The sequence below is a fragment of the Oncorhynchus tshawytscha genome, linkage group LG30, assembly GCF_018296145.1.
Source record: "Oncorhynchus tshawytscha isolate Ot180627B linkage group LG30, Otsh_v2.0, whole genome shotgun sequence".
Lineage (NCBI taxonomy): Eukaryota > Metazoa > Chordata > Actinopteri > Salmoniformes > Salmonidae > Oncorhynchus > Oncorhynchus tshawytscha.
Window position 1 is genome coordinate 14,893,279 of NC_056458.1, and position 21,986 is coordinate 14,915,264.

At 40.2% G+C, this 21,986-nt stretch overlaps 1 protein-coding gene across 2 annotated transcripts in view; it reads right to left on the minus strand.

Annotated features, from left to right (window-relative positions):
- LOC112250247 (androgen receptor-like) overlaps window positions 1-14,021 on the minus strand; it is a 46,384-nt gene extending 32,363 nt beyond the window's left edge. Inside the window, exons 1-3 of one of the 2 annotated variants that reach the window (XM_024420225.2) lie at window positions 13,932-14,021; window positions 11,606-13,801; window positions 1,150-1,301 (exon numbers count right to left, since the gene is read on the minus strand). In XM_024420225.2, the coding sequence (XP_024275993.1) occupies window positions 1,150-1,301; window positions 11,606-13,035 (1,582 nt within the window). In that variant the 5' untranslated portion in view covers window positions 13,036-13,801; window positions 13,932-14,021. Of the gene's footprint in view, window positions 1-1,149; window positions 1,302-11,605; window positions 13,802-13,931 lie in introns of those variants that run through there. The other variant, XM_024420226.2, reaches the window with a different exon arrangement.
- Between the last annotated feature and the right edge of the window lie 7,965 nt (window positions 14,022-21,986).

A 21,986-nucleotide genomic window follows, 5' to 3' on the forward strand; every position in this document is an offset into this window, starting at 1 on the left:
TTCAGTGAAATCATCCCATGTGAAGAATCAACTCATTTAATTAAAGTTAAATTCGTAACTAAATTGTTTTTTAAATTTCTATTGGAAGGATTTAATCATTTGCAAATATGTCTACTTATGATAAGGTAAAAGGTTTATGTTTCTGTCTCCATATGATATGGTAAATATATCCAATGCATAAAACATCTACAATTAAATGGTATTCATATTCATTTGCATATTTTTCCATTAATTCCCATATATTCCCACTGAAAGTTTCCACCTCTGAATATTCCCCAAAATGTGCAACCCTAGTAATGATCATGCTATTTAATCAGCTTCTTGATATGCCACACCTGTCAGGTGGATGGATTATTTTGGCAATGGAGAAATGCTCACGAAAAGGGATGTAAACAAATTTGTGCACAAAATTTGAGAGAAATAAGCTTTTTATGCATATGGAACATTTTCTGGGATATTTTATTTCAGCTCATGTAACATGTTGGGTTCATATTTTTGTTCAGTGAAGTTTACATGTTGTCAACAATCTAAGCCAATCCTGTCTGTTTTGCCCCATAGTTGCGCAAACGTCGGTTTTGTTGCTAAACAACTAACCTTTTTATGCGCTGGGAGTTTCTGGCGATTGTCTTTTATTGATCTGTGTCAGATCTTGTAGAAACTCTGTTAGGTGCGTGACTGTAATTGCTATTTGAAGTGGGAAACGTAGTATACCTATGTCAGGGCAGATATCTGGATATTCGATTAGCTGTGCCCATCCCTGCTCATAATCATGAGCTTTTACTCAGAAACAGGATTTCATATGTCATATGACTCACAGGTTGATTCACTGAAAAAATGTAATGACTTTCCATATGAGGATTTCCCAGATGGATAGACGAGGGTGAATGTAACTTCTGGCAATTTTGTAAAAAATGTACATAGATTGGTTTTGACATATTCCAAATAAAATATGTCAATACTATGGGTATTTTCCTTTGAAATACATAGAGATTAAGAACTATTTTTCTTACGGCATCATTATATCTAATACATTATTTCCAAAAAGCATGAGAGGTGGATCTGGTTTATGGATCCCATTTCCACCATTGAGGCTCTGCTCTTTCTCCTGTGTGGAGAGGTGCAATGGCATATTACTTTATCAAGTCTTACCTTCTGCAGCTCTCTTGAAGAACACTTTGCAGCTGCCACAGGTTAGCGCTCCATAGTGGCAGCCAGATGCTTCATCTGCACAGATCAGACAGGTCCTCTGGGGTGGGAAGAAGAACTCCATGGGGAACATATGGTCTCTGCCACCCTCAAACCTTTAGGAACATATTAAAGGCTTTTAGAAACATCACAAACAAACAGTACATAATTACTCAACAGCATCCTTCAATAAGCACATGTGTTCCTATTACCCTCTGCCTCTCTCTTTTGCCACTACATACACTCTGATAAGTTGTTTCCTGACATTTTAACAGAAGTGACCATAACCTAATGCTTGAGGCCTGTAATTTTTCCTTCAGGGGTGAAACCATGGAGAATGGACTAATGGAATATTCAAATTAATCAAAACTACAATAGTGTAACAGCAGAGCTTGATTGTCATGATAAGACAAATTGACAAGCACAGAACAATTGCTAACATTATGAAAGGCACATCGCTTAAGCAAGTTGTTATTTTGCTAAAAAAATAAACATTGTGATATACACCGACTATACAAAACACATACATTCCATGACATAGATTGACTAGGTGAATACAGGTGAAAGCTATGATCCCTTATTTATGCCACTTGTTAAATCCACTTCAATCAGTGTAGATGAAGGGGAGGAGACATGTTAAAGAAGGATTGTAAGCCTTGAGACATGGATTGTATATGAGTGCCATTCAGAGGGTGAATGGACAAAACAAAATATTTAAGCGCCTTTGAACTGGGTATGGTAGTAGGTGCCAAGTGCACCGGTTTGATTGATTCACACGCAACAGTTTCTCATGTGTATCAAGAATGGTCCACCACCCAAAGGACGTCCAGCCAACTTGACACAACTGTGGGAAGCATTGGAGTCAACATGGGCCAGCATCCCTATGGAACGCTTTGGCACCTTGTAAAGTCCATGCCAACAAATTGAGGCTGTTCTGAGGGCAACAGGGGGGAGGGGTGCAACTCAATATTAGGAAGGTGTTCCTAATGTTTGGTATCTCAGTGTATACGCCACTGACACTTAACACCCCACACAAAAGCTGAAATCCAATCTGACCATGGTCCCTGATCAAAATTAAACGTGATTGCCTCTGGCTGGCATTCTATACGACTCCTCACATTGAGGCCTTATGTGCAATACTACTGCCATCAAGTGTATACCCTATTTGTGTGGTTCTTTATAATTAGTGAAAAGTTCATTTGATTCAAGATCCAGATTATTTAAGCATTTTCACTTTTCTCCCTCAGATTCACAGTTTCTGAGTGAGATCCTCATCGGGTGAACCAGACTGGGTAAGAATGTATCTGATTTCTAATCAGAGCTGGGCAGAGGGTGTGATGACTTGAGAGTGTGGGAAAGGTGTGAACAGCAGTGCCAGGACCAAGGGGGGCAAGAGGGGTGCTCTAATGCAGCTGTCAGCACAGGAAGAGATTGGACAGTGTGTACAGACATAACTATACCTCAATGACGTATAGTGTTAGGTGTCAAGGCTCTATGTAAAAAACACAAGGACAAAGCTTATAACCAAGCAGCAAAACAGTCCTCTCTACAGTATCAGCAGTAGGCTAAATGCCCACTGGCTCTTGGTCAGAATCTAGAGCCAGAAAAGCCAGCTGTTAGAGAATAAAGCACAAAGCTCAGTTTCAGTGCGTTAATATGATGAGTATAATTCTGTTCTGATGACCTGGTCTGATGTTACTGGGAGATTGAAGTAATTCAGTGTTTCCCATATATTCACTAAGCAGCAGCGCACCACTAAATTGTTCCTAAAGCCAGACAGGAAGTATGTAGAAAAGATAATTAAACTATATATTTTAAAATAATATAATCTTTGAGAACTAGAAATCACACAAATAAAGCTAGACACTAAGGGATAATTGAACATCCTAAAAATAATGTATTTAAGAGTATTTTTTGTCATGGCTGGATTACTGACGGGGCACACAGGGCACATGCCCAGGGGGTCCCGATTGGTTTTGTTATACTATTTGAGCATAAGAACACAGAATTAGCCACAGCAAAACGCATGGGATTGCATGAAATTTGTTTTCCTGGAAATTAGCCACACACACACCCCTTCCATGATCATTGACAAAACTAGGGGAAATACTGGTTAATTAATCCATAGATATTGAGAGTGACTGATCTGGTTAATCATAAATCAGTAATAAATGTAGGTACTTCAAATGTGTGATGAAATTATTAATGTAATCAATGCAAGGATATAAATGTTACTCTATGCTGCTCTTATCCACTTTAGCTATAAACCTTTAAGGAAATAATTGGAATTGTTGGAAATCCAAAATGAGGATATGTGATGATGATAATACTTCTGAACATTATTTAATTGATGGCATATCCTGTGGATGTCAACATGGCGTAAGAATATGAATGTAAACTGGGGCATGGCATGGCAAAGCAGGGGGGAAACGGAAAAGGTTAGAAAAGTGGAATTCCTTTCACCCAGACTGGTTCAGACTATTTTGACAACACAGAAAAATCTCCACCTATAAATTATATTGTTAAAATCATTGAGGATAACAAACAAGAAACCAAACAAAAAGTCCAACTTTTATATTGTATTCCTTCAGAAATTACTGTTCACTCTGTCACAGACCTGCCATATACCCACAGAATTTTGCAAATGTTCTTTGTACCCACCCCATCTAACCCAGACATCTAACATTTCCCCTGATGAAATGTAGCCTAAGTGAATGACTACTCAACATGAGCAAAATAAGCTATTCTGTATTTTATGTAAGCTTATTGGCTGGAGTAGAGGAGGGCTGATATGAAGAATGTAGCCCATAAGCCAATTGGAGCTACTGTAATAGCAATATGGTTTGTAAGTTCCAGATCTGATATAAATCTTGCATCATAACACTTAGACATTTCAGACTGCGGAATCCAGATAATACACTGTGAGTGGTGTGTGGCTGACATATGAATCGTCATTAGCACAGCACTTGCACGCTTAAGGTGCAATTTGGAGAGTAATTTAGAATCTCAGGTAAATTCACCATGAGTGGATCGGATGGTTAGGTCATCAACATCAGCAGTGGCCTACTGAGCATTAGTGCATCCAGCCCTTTGTTCTCAAAAAGAGCACACGTGCGCACATGCCTTCTAAGTCAGTGGCATATACACTGAGTATACCAAACATTAGGAACACCTTCCTAATATTTAGTTGCACCCCCCATTTTGCCCTCAGAACAGCCTCAATTCGTCTGGGCATGGACTCTACAAGGTGTCAAAAGCGTTGTTGCCTCCAATGCCTCCCACAGTTGTGTCAAGTTAGCTGGATGTCCTTTGGGTGGTGGACCATTCTTGATACACATGGCAAACTGTTGAGCATGAAAAACCCATGAGCGTTGCAGTTCTTGACACAAACCGGTGTGCCTGACACCTACTACCATACCCCGTTCAAAGGCGCTTAAATCTTTTGTCTTGACTGGCACACTTACTCAATCCATGTCTCAATTGTCTCAAGGCTTAAAAATCCTTCTTTAACCTATCTCCTCCCCTTCATCTATACTGATTGAAGTGGATTTAACAAGTGACATAAATAAGGGATCATAGCTTAACCTGGACTCACCTGGTCAGTCTATGTCATGGAAAGAACAGGTGTTGTAGTTATTTTTCAATGTAACTACAAACTCAAACCCTCACCCTGAAATGTTAAGTAAATATGGTCAATGTAATGTGGTGGTAACTATTTGTACTGTTATTTTAAACCTGAAACTTACAGTGTAAAGAACTATACCGCCTGTGTGATATTGGGTGGAAACATGGTTGGCTGCTATAATGTGGAAAATGTAGAACAACTTCATCTTCATTAATAGTGAAAAATATGCAAATAGGCATGGTGATGACAGCTAAAGGTAAGTAGCAGCCCAAAAATACAAGTGTTAGGTGCCAGTGACTGCTGAGTAAGGCAAAAATCTATTTTCACACCAAACAGTGCATAATTGCTGCAACTGAAATGGACAACTTAATTGACCCTTTGCCTAACAAGCCTTTTTGAGGTCTATTTCATTTTTCAACACTTCCATGTTCCTATTTACTCACTGTACTGACCTTTTTGGAACTACAGTATCTATTCTCATTTGAGAATATACATTATATATATTATTACTGGCCAATTTTAACATTTACAGTGCATATAGAAAGTCTATATTTTTTAAAACTTTTTTCCACATTTTGTTGTGTTACAAAGTGAGATTGAAATAGATTTAATTGTAATTTTTGTGTCATTGATCCACACAAAATACTCCATAATGTCAAAGTGAAAAAATAATTATACAAATGAAATAACTACCATATAGTCCCTGCATAAGTATTCATCCCCTTTGTTGAGGCAAGCCTAAAAGAGTTCAGAACTCAAATTTGGCTTAACAAATTATATTTTGTTATATATCAAGTTAAAATGAATGACTGCCCCTTCCTCTGTTCCACATACTGTACCTAAAATATCTGTAAGGTCCCTCAGTCAAGTATTGAATTTCAAGCACAGATTCAACTAAAACACCAGGGAGCTTTTTAAAGCCTCATAACGAAGGACAGTGATTGATAGATGGGTAAAAATAACAAATCAGACATTGAATATCTCTTTAAGCATGGTCAAGTAAAAAATTGTATATGGATGGACGATGTATCAAACCACCCAGACACATCAGAGATGCAGTCTTCCTTCTGAACTGAGCTAAAGGACAGGAAGGAAACTGCTTAGGGATGTCACCATGAGGCCATTGGTGATTTTAAAACAGCGACAGAGTTCAATGGCTGTGATGGGTGGATCAACAACATTGTCGTGACTCCACAATAATGGCCTAAATGACAGAGTGAAAAGACAAACACAAATATACAGAATAAAAATTCAAAGACATGCATATAGTATGCAACAAGGCACTAAACTAATATTCCAACAAAGGCAAAGAAATACACTTTTTGGCTTAAATGCAATGCCTTATGTTTGGGGCAAATCCAACAACACATCACAGCATGGTGGTGGCTCCATCATGGGAATGGTATGCTTGACATCTGCAAAGACTGGGGAGTTTTTCAGGATGAAAAGAAACGGGCTGGAGCTAAGTACAGGCAAAATCCTAGAGGAATCCTAACCTGATTCAGCACGACAACACCTTTTTCCCCTCAGGAGACTGAAAAGACTTGGCATGAGTCCCCAGAGTCTCAAAAAGTTCTACAGCTGCACTGTCGAGAGCATCCTGACCGGTTGCATCACTGCCTTGTATGGCAACTGCTCAGCATCTGACCGTAAGGCGCTATAGAGGATAATGCGTATGGCCCAGTACATCACTGGGGCCAAGCTTCCTGACATCCAGGACCTATATACTAGGCGGTGTCAGAGGAAGGCCCAAAAATTGTCAAAGACTCCAGTCACCAAAGTCATAGACTGACCCCCAAGCCATAAGACTGTTGAACAACTAATCAAAATGGCCAACCGGATGGCCAACCAGGCCGAAAGTTTGATTTGATAATAACCTACAACACAAAGCCAAATCGACACTGGAGTTGCTTATCAAAAAGGAAGTGAATGTTCCCGAGTGGCCAAGTTACAGTTTAGACTTAAATCTGCTTGAAAATATATTGCAAGACTTGTAAATTGCAGTCTAGTCATTATCCCCAAAACCCTGACAGAGCTTGAAAAATTGGGAAAAGAATAATGGGCAAATATTGCACAACACGGGTATGCAAAGCTCTAATGAGACTTACTGATGAAGACTCAAAGCTGTAATCAAGGTATATTAGTGTTTATTTTTTAATTAAACATTTCTGTACGTTTCTTCCACTGACATTAGTATATTTTGTGTAGAACGTTGACAAAAAAATAACAATTAAATCAATTTTAATCCTACTTGTACTTGTAACAAAATGTGAAGAAATCCAAGAGGGGTGTAGACTTTCTATAGGCACTGTACCCTTTACCCTCTGTAACATCTATGTAACGTGGTTGGTGAAACACTGCTTGACCAAAAGTATGTGGACACCTGCTCGTGGAACATCTCATTTCAAAATGATGGGCATTAATATGGAGTTGGTCGCAGCTATAACAGCCTCCACACTTCTGGGAAGGCTTTCTACTAGATGTTGGAACATTACTGCGGAGACTTGATTCCATTTAGCCACAAGAGCATTAGTGAGGTCGGGACACTGATGTTTGGCGATTAGGCTTGGCTCACAGTCGACATTCCAATTCATCCCAAAGGTTTTCAATGGGGTTGAGGTCAGGGCTTTTTGCAAGCCAGTCAAGTTCTTCCACACCGATCTCGACAAATCATTTCTGTATGGACCTCGCTTTGTGCACGGGGGCATTGTCATGCTGAAACAGGAAAGGGCCTTCCCCAAACTGTTGCCACAAAATTGGAAGCATAGAATCATCTAGAATGTCATTGTATGCTGTAGCATTAAGAATTCCCTTCACTGGAACTGAGGGGTCTAGCCCGAACCATGAAAAACAGCCTCAGACCATTATTCCTCCTCCACCAAACTTTACAGTTGGCACTACGCATTGGGGCAGGTAGCATTCTTCTGGCATCCGCCAAACACAGATTCGGACTGCCAGATGGTGAAGTGTGATTCATCACTCCAGAGAACATGTTTCCACTGCTCCGGGGAGCTTTACGCCACACTAGCCGATGCTTGGCATTGCGCATGGTGATCTTGGGCTTGTGTGCGGCTGCTCGGCAATGGAAACCCATTAAATGAAGCTCCCGACGAACAGTTCTTGTGCTGACCGTGCTTCCAGAGGCAGTTTGTAGCTCGTTAATGAGTGTTGCAACTGAGGACAGAGGTTTTTTTACGCGCTACACGCTTCAGCACTAGGCGGTCCCATTCTGTGAGTTTGTGTGGACTACCACTTTGCGGTTGAGCCGTTGTTGCTCCTAGACGTTTCCACTTCACAATAACAACTTTTACATTTGACTGGGGCAGATCTAGCAGGGCAGAAACTTGACAAACTGACTTGTTGGAAAGGTGGCATCCTATGACGATGACAAGTTGAAAGTCACTGAGCTTTTCAGTAAGGCCATGCTACTGCCAATGTTTGTCTATGGAGATTGCATGGCTATGTGCTCGATTTTATACACCTGTCAGCAATGGGTGTGACTGAAATAGCTGAATCCACTCATTTGAAGGGGTGTCCATATACTTTTGTAAATATAGTGTGGTTCCAGTCTATTAAAAGAATATATACCCTTGGATCACACAGTACATTGCTTATAAAACCATCCAACCGAGGAAGCTATTACAATGGGGAAAGGGGGATACCAAGTCAGTTGCGCAACTGAATGCATTCAACCGAAATGTGTATTCTGCATTTAACCCAACCCCTCTGAATCAGAAAGATGCGGGAGCTGCCATAATTGACATCATTGGCGCCCGGGCAGCACTTGTTGTTGGGGGTTAACTGCCTCGCTCATGGACAGAATGGCAGATTTTTACATCTTCCCGGCCTGGTGATTCAAACCAGCGCGCATTCGGTTACTGGCCCAACGCTCTTAACCGCTAGGCTACCTGCCGCCCGCACACAAGAACATCATGTGTAATTGAAAATACATGGTCTGGTTGTACCTTCACAGTAACAAGCTGGCTATATTTCTAGGAACGTATACACACAATGTACACCAGAAGGGTGGGGGTTACTGTTTATATGGACAAAAATACCACTCTTAAAAGCACTCAATGTGATGTATTAGGTCTATGTTTGGTTGAATTGTAGTTACTGCTGTTATACTGCAGCTCAGAACAATGTAAGTGTCAATGCCACACTGTGAAGCATTTTCTGACAGAGACAATACTATTTTGTCTATGGGGGGTAATTCAATAAACAATGAAATTCACATGGGAACTCAAGCTAGGGATGAGTTATAATGGGCCTATTAGACCATGTTAAAACGTATAGAGATGAGCTCTCCAAGAGAGACAAAGGGATTCTAAAATAAGGCCATGTGTATGAATAATGTTGGGCTGCTGTCAAACGGACAGTAAAGTACGTCACCATAGTTACCTTATATAGAACTTTCTCTATCTCATGACATTAATCAAAGTAATCCTAAATGTATATATTTGTGACAATGTGGAAATGAGAAATACACGCAAACCTGCAAATCTGATGCCATTGCTACCCATTACAATCATGCAATTGTTTGATTATAATTTCAATACCTTAAAAACATCTTGCAAATGCAAGTAGCAAATTAGAAAACTACCAGGAAAAATTAATCAACAAGTAAGGGCACCAAAGATGCACTATTATCCTGAAATTAGAGAAATAATTCTCCCTTTAACAGATATTATAGAGATGCTTCTTTGTCTTCTGGTTGAAGTTGCAGACAGAGTCATGTCTCTCAACCCACATCTAAAAAATGTCTTAATATCTTCATGATCATTTCTCATGCTTAAAAATGGCACATAAAGTAAAATACTAATTGTAACAAGCTTTAGAGAAGGAATGGATGTGTCCAACTGTATTATTATGTGATTACTGTATATTGTGTAATCACATTTGAACCCCAAATCAGTCGGATTTAGAGAAAGATTTCTCACAGGGCAGGAAGGAAGAAATTTGTTTTGAGATATTTCCTGAATTTAAATTATTAGAGGTCCGCGTTTCATATGATCATGTTAGTAAACAGTTTATACTGTAAACATGATTTTATAGCATTTCTTGTTCTGAATATATGGGAGTTGAGAACATAGGTAGCTATTTTTGGAGTGAAATGAAAAACATTGTGACTGGACCGATAACAGATTCTTCCTCCATTCAGTGTTAGGGTATGTGATGTCTTGTGTGTAAGATAAGAAAGTCTGTTCATTGAATTGTTACTGACACTTAGAAGTAAATCTTCACAGAGCATCTAGTCTGTATATAAGGTCTTCCTCTTACTCTGTAGGCTACATGATAAGTTCTTGAAACATTACAGTTCCCCTTTAAAGTTGAGATTGATTTTACTACCTCTCTGGGCAAATTTCTGAGCACATACAGTACTGTTGAATGAAAATTATGTACACCATATACATTACACTATACAGTTACAGCTCTCATTTAGCAACCTTTCCTCAGAAATAAAGAGCAGGAAGTTAAATGAGTGTGTCAACCTCCAGGTAAGAGCAACAAGAATATTTAGCAACATTTGCTCAGATATTTGCTAAAAGATTAGCTCAGAAAGGAAGTAAAATGTCTGTTTTCTGGTAATTTGAGATTCCTGCTTCTCAAACTTAAACAATATGCAAAACCAGATATTGAATAGTAAAAACTGGGATTCTAGTATTGCGCAATGATCCTGATCACGGAACTTCAGACCATGCTTGGTCCAATAAGGGCTCTCTTTCGGGTCATTTTATCCATCCTACTACAACTACACCAAGCATCAAACCACTGTGAGTAAAACATTAAGACACTTAGCATTTGCTCAAGGACCGTACTCAGTGTAATATAGACACTACAAATGCAATGCTTACTTTGCAGAGATTTTGCATGATATTAGTTGCACATTCTACATGCAGGTTGACCAAATTTATGTTGGAAACAGTTCATTTTCAAAGTAGCCTAACAAATGTATTATTTCACTGTTGAGAACTGTTCCATGGATCTGTACACAACAAATACTTAAATCATGTGGCTTGTGGCTTTGTGTCCAATTAAATCAGAGGACAAAGATACACACAACATAATTTACATAAGTTCTAATGAAGCCTAGAACGTCCTGTTTAAAAAAGCAAAACAGACAAGCACTCTGGGCATACACTATTCAGAGGTTATAACTATAGATGCTCAAAGTAGGCTACAAAGTAGGCTGATAACATCTTTATTTGCTGTAATGACAATGAGCAAGTGCCTAACAAATGACCTTGTTTGCCTTGTCTGCAAAGTCCCTGAGAGAAAGACATGTGCATCAATGGGAAACCCCAAAGCTGACTGGAGTGTGATCATGAAGATATGGAGGTGAAACTTTGCAATTCCTCTATGTTTAAAAAATCTGAACTGATAAAATGTGGTCTTTTTTCTGTTCCTTCAACACTATTCACAGCTTTCCTTTTCAGAATCAATAGTGGTCTAACTCATGCAGAAGTCATTGTTACTACTGATGTTGTACATTCATGAAGATAATACAATACAGCACTATATAATTTGCAATATAACCATTTGACAATGGGGTCGTTGATTTAGTTTTTGATCAAATACATCATAAATATAACAGTAGTCTACTATAGAGTAAGTACATTGTGATAGTCTGTTCGAAGAGGGAATGAAGAATTATGCAGCCCATAACATTGAAACTTGACAGGTGAAAGATTGCTTTGTTACACTGCATTTAAACATGTAGGTTAATTACCCCTTAATAAGGGCACTGTAATGTAAAGTGTTTGTGAATTTGTGAGTTTTAATAACCCTTCTTACCTGGCATCTGTGTAAGAGACATCCAGCCAGTCACCGACCTCATTCTTTAAGTACGGGGAGTTGGGATAGGGCATCCTCCCTAGCATCCCGCCCGGGTACCACTGCTCAGAAGTTGGCCGCTCTCTGCGCACCAGACCACCACCCCGCTCATATTCATAAGGGTTACAAATGAACCCGGAGTCTGGTCCCGCACTGTATGGATTCATACCCTGCCTCGGTCCATATTGTGTGTTGTCATTGTCATTATACCCGTTGTACTGAGAGCCCCATGACGTTCCGGCAGGTTCATTACTAATGGCCTCATATTTTATCTTGACACTGTACTGTTGTTGTAAGTAGTCAGCATATTTGTCCTCCATTGTTTCTCCAGTTTCACAGACATGAGCTGGGATGACATGAGACGAGATTCTGTCTGGGTCAGTTTGACTGAAGTGTGCCAAGTGTGCTGGCAACAGTGGGTCAAAATGACAAGATGCAGAGTGTGCTCTTGTACTCAGAGAATTCTCTGTTTCTTTTGAAGAAGTCGGGTCATCACTCTTTTCATTCAGTCTAAATTCCTGTTCACCTGTGGATGGATGTCTGGAGCTAAGGTGCTCCATGGTCGCCACTTCTTCTGTAAGGTCATTTGCTGGGGAACTTTTAAACATCTTAACTCGTGTATCACTTTGTAGTGGCCTGGCATTGCGCTCACTAGGGCATTTGTATTCTGTAATGGAGACGTTTTCTTCAGCTCCAGAACAATTCAATAGAGGCACCTGAAACAAATAGTTGCCTTGACTTTGGTCATTTGCACTGGATGGTGCGTAATTAGGTCCCAGGTCATTCATCTCATTCAAGTCCATGGTCAATCCCAGCGACACAGAGACTGCGTTGCAGAGCTCCCTCGCCGTTTCTGATATGGTTGTGCAGGCAGAATTGGAACAACTGTTCGCCACACGGGCGTAACTGTTAGGACTTAACTCCACTCCGTGATGGGGCACAGCTGGTTGACAGCACTGTTGTTTAGTGTTGCAGGCTAACGGTCCAGGGCGACCGGATCCGTATCCATTCGCGTTTGGATAGTCTAATTCGTTCACAGAGGAAAACCCGGTTTTGTTTCCTGTTGAGCTTTTGGCAAAATGGATACGTCTTGCATCCGATTCGAGTGTTCTGGAAAAACTAATGCTGTCATCTTCCTTCACTTCAATGTCAGAATTGCGAGCCGTCCCTGACGATATTTCTTTTCGGGGTGATTGCCGGTTAGTTTGGCGCATCTCCCAGGGGTGTTTATTCTGCATGAAACTGTACGAACTAGAAAAGTCCAAGGTTTCGGTGACAGTAGTGTTACTAGGCAGTGTAGCTTTCACGTTGTGGAAAACGTTTTGGAAAGGTCCGCGAAAAACTATGTTTGGGGAGTCACAAACTCCTCCTAATCCAACTGGAATCTCCATAGTCCAAAAAAAGGCGTTTACGCTGATAGGCCGTCAGAGTTGAAAAAATGTTTAAGAAAACGGAATTGATCAAGTAGGCCACATTAATAAGAGTTTAAAGTCATAGCCCTATTCCAGTTAACAAAACAATGAGGCAATAATTAGACTGAGCCTAAAAAAAATAGGAGGATTGCCCTATTGCGTAATTGAGCAGTTTTTTGTCAGAAGTTTGTAGCCTAAACCACACACTATTTACCCAGTTTAAATAAAAAACGTTTATGAAAACGAATATGTCGTTATTTCATAAATAAAACATTTGATTAACATTTTGCTCACGGATCCATACATTTTGACATAAAGCCAGCAGAAATATCCTTCATGACAGATTTGCGCTCACCATTCATGAAGGCGAAAATGAAACTGCCTGAAGTGATGAGTTCTGTCGATGGACTATAATCGTGTTTTTTCTTCCTCTTGAGAGACTGTGCAATGGTAAAAATTGTCTGTGTCCAATATGGCAAATGCGTTGTCGGAGAGAAGCGCTGCCTGTTTCACCTATGAAACTCCTCCAGTTGGCCTATCCTAACGTTTAATATTCATTTAAAGGTTATAGCCTACAAACGAGTGAAGCACCTACAAAAGTCAAACAACTGAACACCCCGATAGAACAGTTGAATGCTTGGTTTTAAGAATGTTTGGTTTGCTGCAAGTTTGTGTATGGACGAAGTTCGCTTCCAAAGTCCTTGAGTTCCTTTTTGCCGTCAGCCTTTGAGTTTGGCAACATTCCCTAGTGACGAAATAATACATTCCTTGGATTAAGGCCAGTAGGCATACATAGAGTCATTCAAAATATATCGATAGGAGTAGGCTAGACAGTCAATGTGAATATTAAATATGAAAATCATGCAATTACTTACTTAGATAGGGTTGAAATCGGGACCAACCCACAGTAGCCTATAATAAAAAGGTTAGAGTTGGCTGAGTCGGTGTCGTGGACATGCAGTGGCAGAGCACAGGTCTAATTTTTCCATTATGCATGATGATACATCACTGCTCATCATGCAATGCTTGTAGCTACTAAAAATACATGGCGTTTACAACTGCCACCACCACAGGCTTACATCGCTGACACAGTTATCCAAAACAACTTTCAACCACTCTCTTTAGGCAGTAGCAGGTTGCTCACAAGAGCAACAATAGGGATAAGACTCCATCCAACTGTAACATAACTGGTCCAACATGCTCACGCAAAAGGTTTTTCCTAAATGCAGAGTGCATGGGCCAATATATGTCTTTACTAAAACATAGATTGTTGTATAACAAAACATTTAATAATTCCTTATCAAACATCATAATGATTTACCTATATGAACACCCTTTGATTATGTAATGTAATAACTATGTAAATGTCATCTAATGTGTCAAAAAACACAAGAGAAATGAGCACACACAACAAATATTAAAAGAACATTCTTGCAAAGGTTAATTTCATTGATAGTGTAGGCCTAATAGATACAAAATTCGGCACCTCCAGGCAAGAGAGGATGGTTTGGGAGTAAATACTTCTGTTACGCCCATAGAACACAAAAAATGATATACCACATTAGTCCATGGGCCAGCAGAAATATTTGGACAAAATCAATTGAATCAAGTTGTAGAAAAATCTCAAGGATGATCAATGGAAACAGGATGCACCTGAGCTCAATTTCGAGTCTCATAGCAAAGGGTCTGAATACTTTTATTTATACATTTGCAGACATTTCTAAAAACCTGTTTTCGTCATTATGGGGTAATGTCATACTTTGTGCAATTTTTCCAACAATTGTTTACAGACAGATTATTTCCCTTAATCACAATTCCAGTGGGTCAGAAGTTTACATACACTAAGTTGACTGTGCCTTTAAACAGTTTAGAAAATACCAGAAATGATGTTATGGCTTAGGAAGCCATGACTAATTAACAGAATTTGAGTCAGTTGGAGGTGTACCTGTGGATGTATTTCAATGCCTACCTTCAAACTCAGTGCCTCTTTGCTTGACATCATGGAAAAATCAAATGAAATCAGCCAAAACCTCTGAAAAAAATTGGAGACCTCCACAAGTCTGGTTCATCCTTGGGAGCAATTTCCAAACGCCTGAATATACCACGTTCATCTGTACAAACAATAGTACAGAAGTATAAACACCATTGACCCAGGCAGCTGTCATACCACTCAGGAAGGGGATGCATTCTGTCTCCTAGAGATGAACGTACTTTGGTGCGAAAAGTGCTAATCAATCCCAGAACAACAAAGGACCTTGTGAAGATGCTGGAGGAAATGGGTACAAAAGCATCTATTTCCAAAGCAAAACGAGTCCTATATCAACATAACCTGAAAGGCCACTCAGCAAGGAAGAAGCCACTGCTCCAAAACCGTCATAAATTAGACAGATTACGGTTTGCAACTGCACATGGGGACAAAGATGGTACTTTTTGGAGAAATGTTCCCTGGTCTGATGAAACAAAAACAGAACTGTTTGGCCATAATGACCATTGTTATGTATGGAGGAAAAAGGGGGATGCTTGCAAGCCAAAGAACACCATCCCAACCGTGAAGCACGGGGGTGGCAGCATCATGTTGTGGGGTGCTTTGCTGCAGGAGGGACTGGTGCACTTCACAAAATAGATGGCATCATGAGGTAGGACAATGATGTGGATATATTGAAGCACCATCTCAAGACATCAGTCAGGAAGTTAAAGCTTGGTCGCAAATGGGTCTTCCAAATGGACAATGACCCCAAGTATACTTCCAAAGTTGTGGCAAAATGGCTTAAGGACAACAAAGTCAAGGTATTGGAGTGGCCATCACAAAGACCTCAATCATATAGAACATTTTTGGGCAGAACTGAAAAGGCGTGTGCGAGCAAGGAGGCCTACAAACCTGACTCAGTTACACCAGCTCTGTCAGGAGGAATGGGCCAAAATTCCCCCAACTTATTGTGGGACGTTTGACCCAAGTTAAAGAATTTAAAGGCAATGCTACCAAATACTAATTGAGTGTATGCAAACGTCTTACCTACTGGGAATGTGATGAAAGAAATAAAAGCTGAAATAAATCATTCTCTCTACTATTAGTCTGACATTTCACATTCTTAAAATAAAGTGGTGATCCTAACTGACCTAAGACATGGAATTTTTACTAGGGTTAGATGTCATTAATTGTGAAAAACTGAGTTTAAATGCATTTGGCTAGGTTGTATGTTAACCTCCAACTTTAATTGTATAACTGACATACTTAGGTCATGATTTTGGGTTGGATTTCCTTGTTGCAACACACATTTTAAGCCATTATCGGTCATATTACACCCTTATTACACACTTATTATTTATTCAGTTATGGACATGCAAAATTAATGCAGTTCCTTCCCATTGAAATTAATGGTGGCTTGAAAATAGGCTGTTGGGACTGATTATTGACAAAATCTATGACGACTCTATATAGCTAAAAGTTCTAGGGTCTCCCAAATGGGTCTCCTTGTTCTGTACAATTTGGTGTATTTAACAGGGTACCATGTGATAATAGAGCACATCCCAATACTGCCCACAATGGCGCAATATATCCCAAAAATGCATGCATGTATGACCTTTGGTGGACCCATAGATGTCATTACCATTCCAGTTGTTTCATACCTTAATGTCTTGCATTGTGAAGTTCTTAACTTATCAAATAGCCTTAGCTTGAGAAAAGCGGACAAGTATGTGAAATTTAGCCCTCTGGTCAGTGCACTACATTTACCAGCAAACGGAGCACACTGAGTTCATTGTCTAAATTCTGAATATTTACACAAGTACTAAAATATGTAACATCATATTTATCAACTCCATTAACTTTCTATACAACATCACAACCCCACCCATCCATAGACGCGGGAAGCAATTTTGTGGTAGGGGGAGGGGAGGGCTGGACAAATATTTTTTCCCATGCTTCGCTGCAGATGGCTATATCGGTTCGCTAATACAGGACTATTAAAAGGCCCAGTATTATCTTTTTTTATTTTTTATTAATATTTGTTATTTATTTTCTGATTTTTCAGGGGGTGTTGCAGAACCCTCAGCACCCCTACTTCCCGCAGCTATGCACCCATCTATTCTAGGCTAGGTCAAAATCTCTAATGATCTTTCTGATTATTTGTCCTATATATGTACTGTATAAGGATAATGAAACCTTAAACTAACATATTTCTCAACATGTTCACAACCTGCCATTGGATTCAAATTATATATTTTTTTAAATGGCATGTCAAGTTATAGACAAATACTCTATGGACAATTATATTTATTATCTACAATTCTTTCTATTCAGCAATTCAAAAAGAACAATTTTGAAATGTGTATCTTGTAGTTTTTGCTATTGGATTAAATGAAAGTTAAAATGCCTAAATGATGAGCCTATCATGAATATTGGGAGCTAAACTAAATGTTCTTATGGTGTTTCAAAGAAAATGTTGACTTTGCCTGAATGACTCTGGGGTGAAAGATGTTTGAATGCACAATCAAAAGATTCTGAACATGGACATTGCATGTGTTATCAGTTTAGAGTTTTGGACTTAGAGTTTAGAAAATATATAATTTACATCTGAACATTTTGCAAAAGTGATTGAAAGAATAACTGTCATTAGATAATATTGCTCCAGTTTATACCTAAACTGACTGTTCAAATATGTATAGTCCTCCACCATTTCTTGCCTGAGAGGTAAGAACAGGGAGTTCTATTATGTGCAAAATATAAAACATTCAGGCAATAACCCAACAGGGAGTACTGATTAAATCAGTGAATAAAGAAGAGCTTTCATCTATGAATTACAATTATATGATTGAAAAACTATTAAAATAATCATGTTTGTTTCTCCAGCTGAGTCCATGGACAATCCAGACCACCCTGAAACATACACAATAACCAGCTACAATGCATGCACTATAATTTGTCATTAATAATGTGATTGACTTCAAATAACTATATTTCATCATTTCTGCTGTATGATGTCCACAGCTTTGTCCCGACACCATATGTAGAATTTGTTTAATGAGATGTTCTGAATTTTGTGCCGGTACATATACATTATTTTCTATTTAAAAGTCCTCTTTTCACAAAAGTCCCCTTTTCATATACTGTGAATAATTCAAATCAACTGTGGTATTCTCACACAAGTCATTGAAAAATTCCATCCCACGCATAGTATACTAGCTCCTGTATCATTCCGTGTATTATGTTCTAAAAGGCTATATACACGGTTGATGTTCTTTGTCAATTTAACCCAGTAAGTACACATGGATTATGGTATTGATTCTGGTAAGTATTGGTAAATATGGATAATAAAATAAAAAATAAATGGTATTTGATAGTGGGAGGTATCTCAAAATATAGCGCATCATGGTAATTGGTGAATAGAGTATAGCTAGCTATAATTCAAACGGTTCGGCTGATAATATGAAAAGAAGAGCAAAGGCTAAAGGAGAAATATTACCATATTTATTGTCTATAGGAAAGTCATTCATTTTGTTAGGACGAAGTGGCCAGGGAAAAAGAGTGAGATGGAAATAAATTTAAAATGTTAAGAAATTAAAATGGTGTCATCCTCCTAATCAAAATCAATTTAGATCTTGAGGTGCAATCAATTAAAATATATCCTCAAGGAAGATTGTGGTATCCAAGATGGCGTAGCAGTCAGACGTCTTTGTCTTTGTCTCGTCCCATGTGTATATATATTTTTTTGCGCGTTCTTTTTAATATTTTCCCTAAACCTCAACTTCAAAATACTCTCCTGCAACCCGCCTCACCCAATGTGGTGTGGATCTGTTCTTTTTCCCGTAAATTATTTCTATTTACCGCCGAACTGGAATACCTCAACTGAAGCTAGCTAGCTAACTAGCTACCAGCTATCAATCAGCTAACCACTGCTAGCGGTCATTGGCTAACCTTTAGCTCGGAAAGCTCTCGTCAGTTCATACAACGCACTTCAAAACAGAGCACACCGGACGTATTTTTCTCTCCATATCCCTGAATTCCTACCACAAAATCTGAACCTTTTCATCTGGATCATCACAGCTAGCTAACCGCAACCCGGGTTGACTACTCCTGGCTAACATTTCCATCCCGGAGCTAGCACCAACTAGCCTGGGGCTAGCCCATGCTAGACCCATCTCCCGGTTCACTCCTGGGCTACAATATCCGGACCCCTTCTACTGCCGGTACGGGGCACGGAACCCCACCGATCCTCTATGACTGGAATACCGACATAATCTGCCCGAGGATTCCAATCGGCCCCTCAGGCGCGACGCCCGCTGAAGGTACATTCTACTAACCTGCTAGGCCTGCTAGCTACCTAGAGTTACTTGGAACCCTACTAACTCCATGACTGGTCTATCAACGTCACCACACGAAGAGGCAAAAACAGACTTAGTCCCATCGCGACATCCCCCAAAGGCTAACTTGCTAGCCCCGGTCTACTAACTGCTACCTTGCCTGCCCCGGTCTGCTAACTGCTTGCTTGCTTACCCGGTCTGCTAACTGCTAGCTTGTTTAGCCCAGGCCTACTAACTGTTAAAGTGTTAGCATCAGCCTGCTAACTGTCTGAATCGCCGTGTCCCCCAGTCATCCCAACCACTCGCTGGACCCATATGTTGACTTGGCTACGCATGCCTCTCTCTAATATCAATATGCCTCATCCATATGTCCTGGTTAGTGATTCCTGTCTTATTTCACTGTAGAGCCTCTAGCCCTGCTCAATATGCCTTAACCAACCATGTTGTCCCACCTCCTACATATGCAATGACATCACCTGGTTTAAACGTCTCTAGAGACTATATCTCTCTCATCATTACTCAATTTCTAGGTTTACCTCCAATGTACTCACATCCTACCTGTACACTATGCCTTGAATCTATGCTATCGTGCCCAGAAACCTGCTCCTTTTACTCTCTGTTCCGGAAATGCTAGATGGCCAGTTCTTATAGCATTTAGCCGTACCTTTATCCAACTTCTCCTCTGTCCCTCTGGTGAAGTAGAGGTTAATCCAGGGCCTGCAGTGCCTAGCTCCACTCCCACTCTCCAGGTGATCTCATTTGTTGACTTCTGTAACCGCAAAAGCCTTGGTTTCATGAATGTTAACATTAGAAGCCTACTCCCTAAGTTTGTTTTACTCACTGCTTTAGCACACCCTGCTGACCCGGATGTCTTAGCCGTGTCTGAATCCTGGCTTTGGAAAACCACCGAAAACCCTGAAATCTCCATCGCTAACTATAACATTTTCCGCCAATATAGAACTGCCAAAGGGGGCATTGTGTTGCAATCTACTGCAAAGATAGTAATACAGATCTCTGCAGGCTATCTAAGTCTGTACCCAAACAATTCGAGCTTCTACTTTCCAGAAACAAGTCTCTCACTGTTGCCGCTTGCTATAGACCTCCCTCTGCCCCCAGCTGTGCCCTCAATACCATATGTGAATTGATTGCCCCCCATCTATCTTCTGAGCTCGTGCTACTAGGTAACCTAAACTGGGACATGCTTAACACCCCGGCCATCCTACAATCCAAGCTTGATGCCCTCAATCTCACACAAATTATCAATGAACCTACCAGATACAACTCCAAATCCGTAAACACAGGCACCCTAACAGATGTCATCCTAACTAACTCGCCCTCCAAATAGACCTCTGCTGTTTTCAATCAAGATCTCAGCGTTCACTGCCTCATTGCCTGCATCCGTAATGGGTCTGCGACCAAACGACCAGCCCTCATCACTGTCAAACGCTCCCTAAAAAACTTCTGCAAGCAGGCCTTTCTAATCGACCTGGCTGGGGTATCCTGGAATGACATTGACCTCATCCCATCAGTAGATGATGCCTGGCTATTCTTTAAAAGTGCCTTCCTTACTATCTTAAATAAGCATGCCCCATTCAAAAAAAATTGAACTAGGAATAGATATAGTCCTTGGTTCACTCCAGACCTGTCTGCCCTTGACCAGCACAAAAACATCCTGTGGCGTTCTGCATTAGCATCGAACAGCCCCCGTGATATGCAACTTTTCAGGGAAGTTAGGAATCAATATACACAGACAGTTAGGAATGCTAAGGCTAGCTTTTTCAAACAGAAATTTGCATCCTGTAGTACTAACTCAAAAAAGTTCTGGGACACTGTAAAGTCCATGGAGAATAAGCTCTGGGACACAAGTTCTGGGACACTGCAAAGTCCTCCCAGCTGCTCACTGCTCTGAGGCTAGGAAACACTGTCACCACTGATGAATCCACTATAATTGAGAATTTCAAGAAGCATTTCTCTACGGTTGGCAATGCTTTCCAACTGGCTACCCCATACCCCGGTCAACTGCCCGACACCCTCCACAGCAACCCGCCAAAGCCCCCACCATTTCTAATTTACCCAAATATGTTCCGAAAGAGCTGCAAAATCTGGACCCCTACAAAAATCAGCCGGGATAGGCAATCTGGACCCTCTCTTTCTAAAATTATCTGCCAAAATTGTTGCTACCACTATTACTAGCCTGTTCAACCTCTCTTTCGTATCGTCTGAGATTCCCAAAGACTGGAAAGCTGCCGCGATCATCCCCCTCTTCAAAGGGGGAGACACTCTAGACCCAAACTGCTACAGACCTATGTCTATCCTACCCTGTCTTTCTAAGGTCTTTGAAAGCCATGTTATCAAACAGATTACCAACCATTTCGAATCCCACCGTACCTTCTCCGCTATGCAATCTGGTTTCAGAGCTGGTCATGGGTGCACCTCAGCCACGCTCAAGGTCATAAACGATATCATAACCGCCATCAATAAGAGACATTACTGTGCAGCCATATTCATCAACTCGACAGCCTTGGTTTCTCAAATGATTGCCTCGCCTGGTTTACCAACTACTTCTCTGATAGAGTTCAGTGTGTCAAATCGGAGGGCCTGTTGTCCGGACCTCTGGCAATCGCTATGGG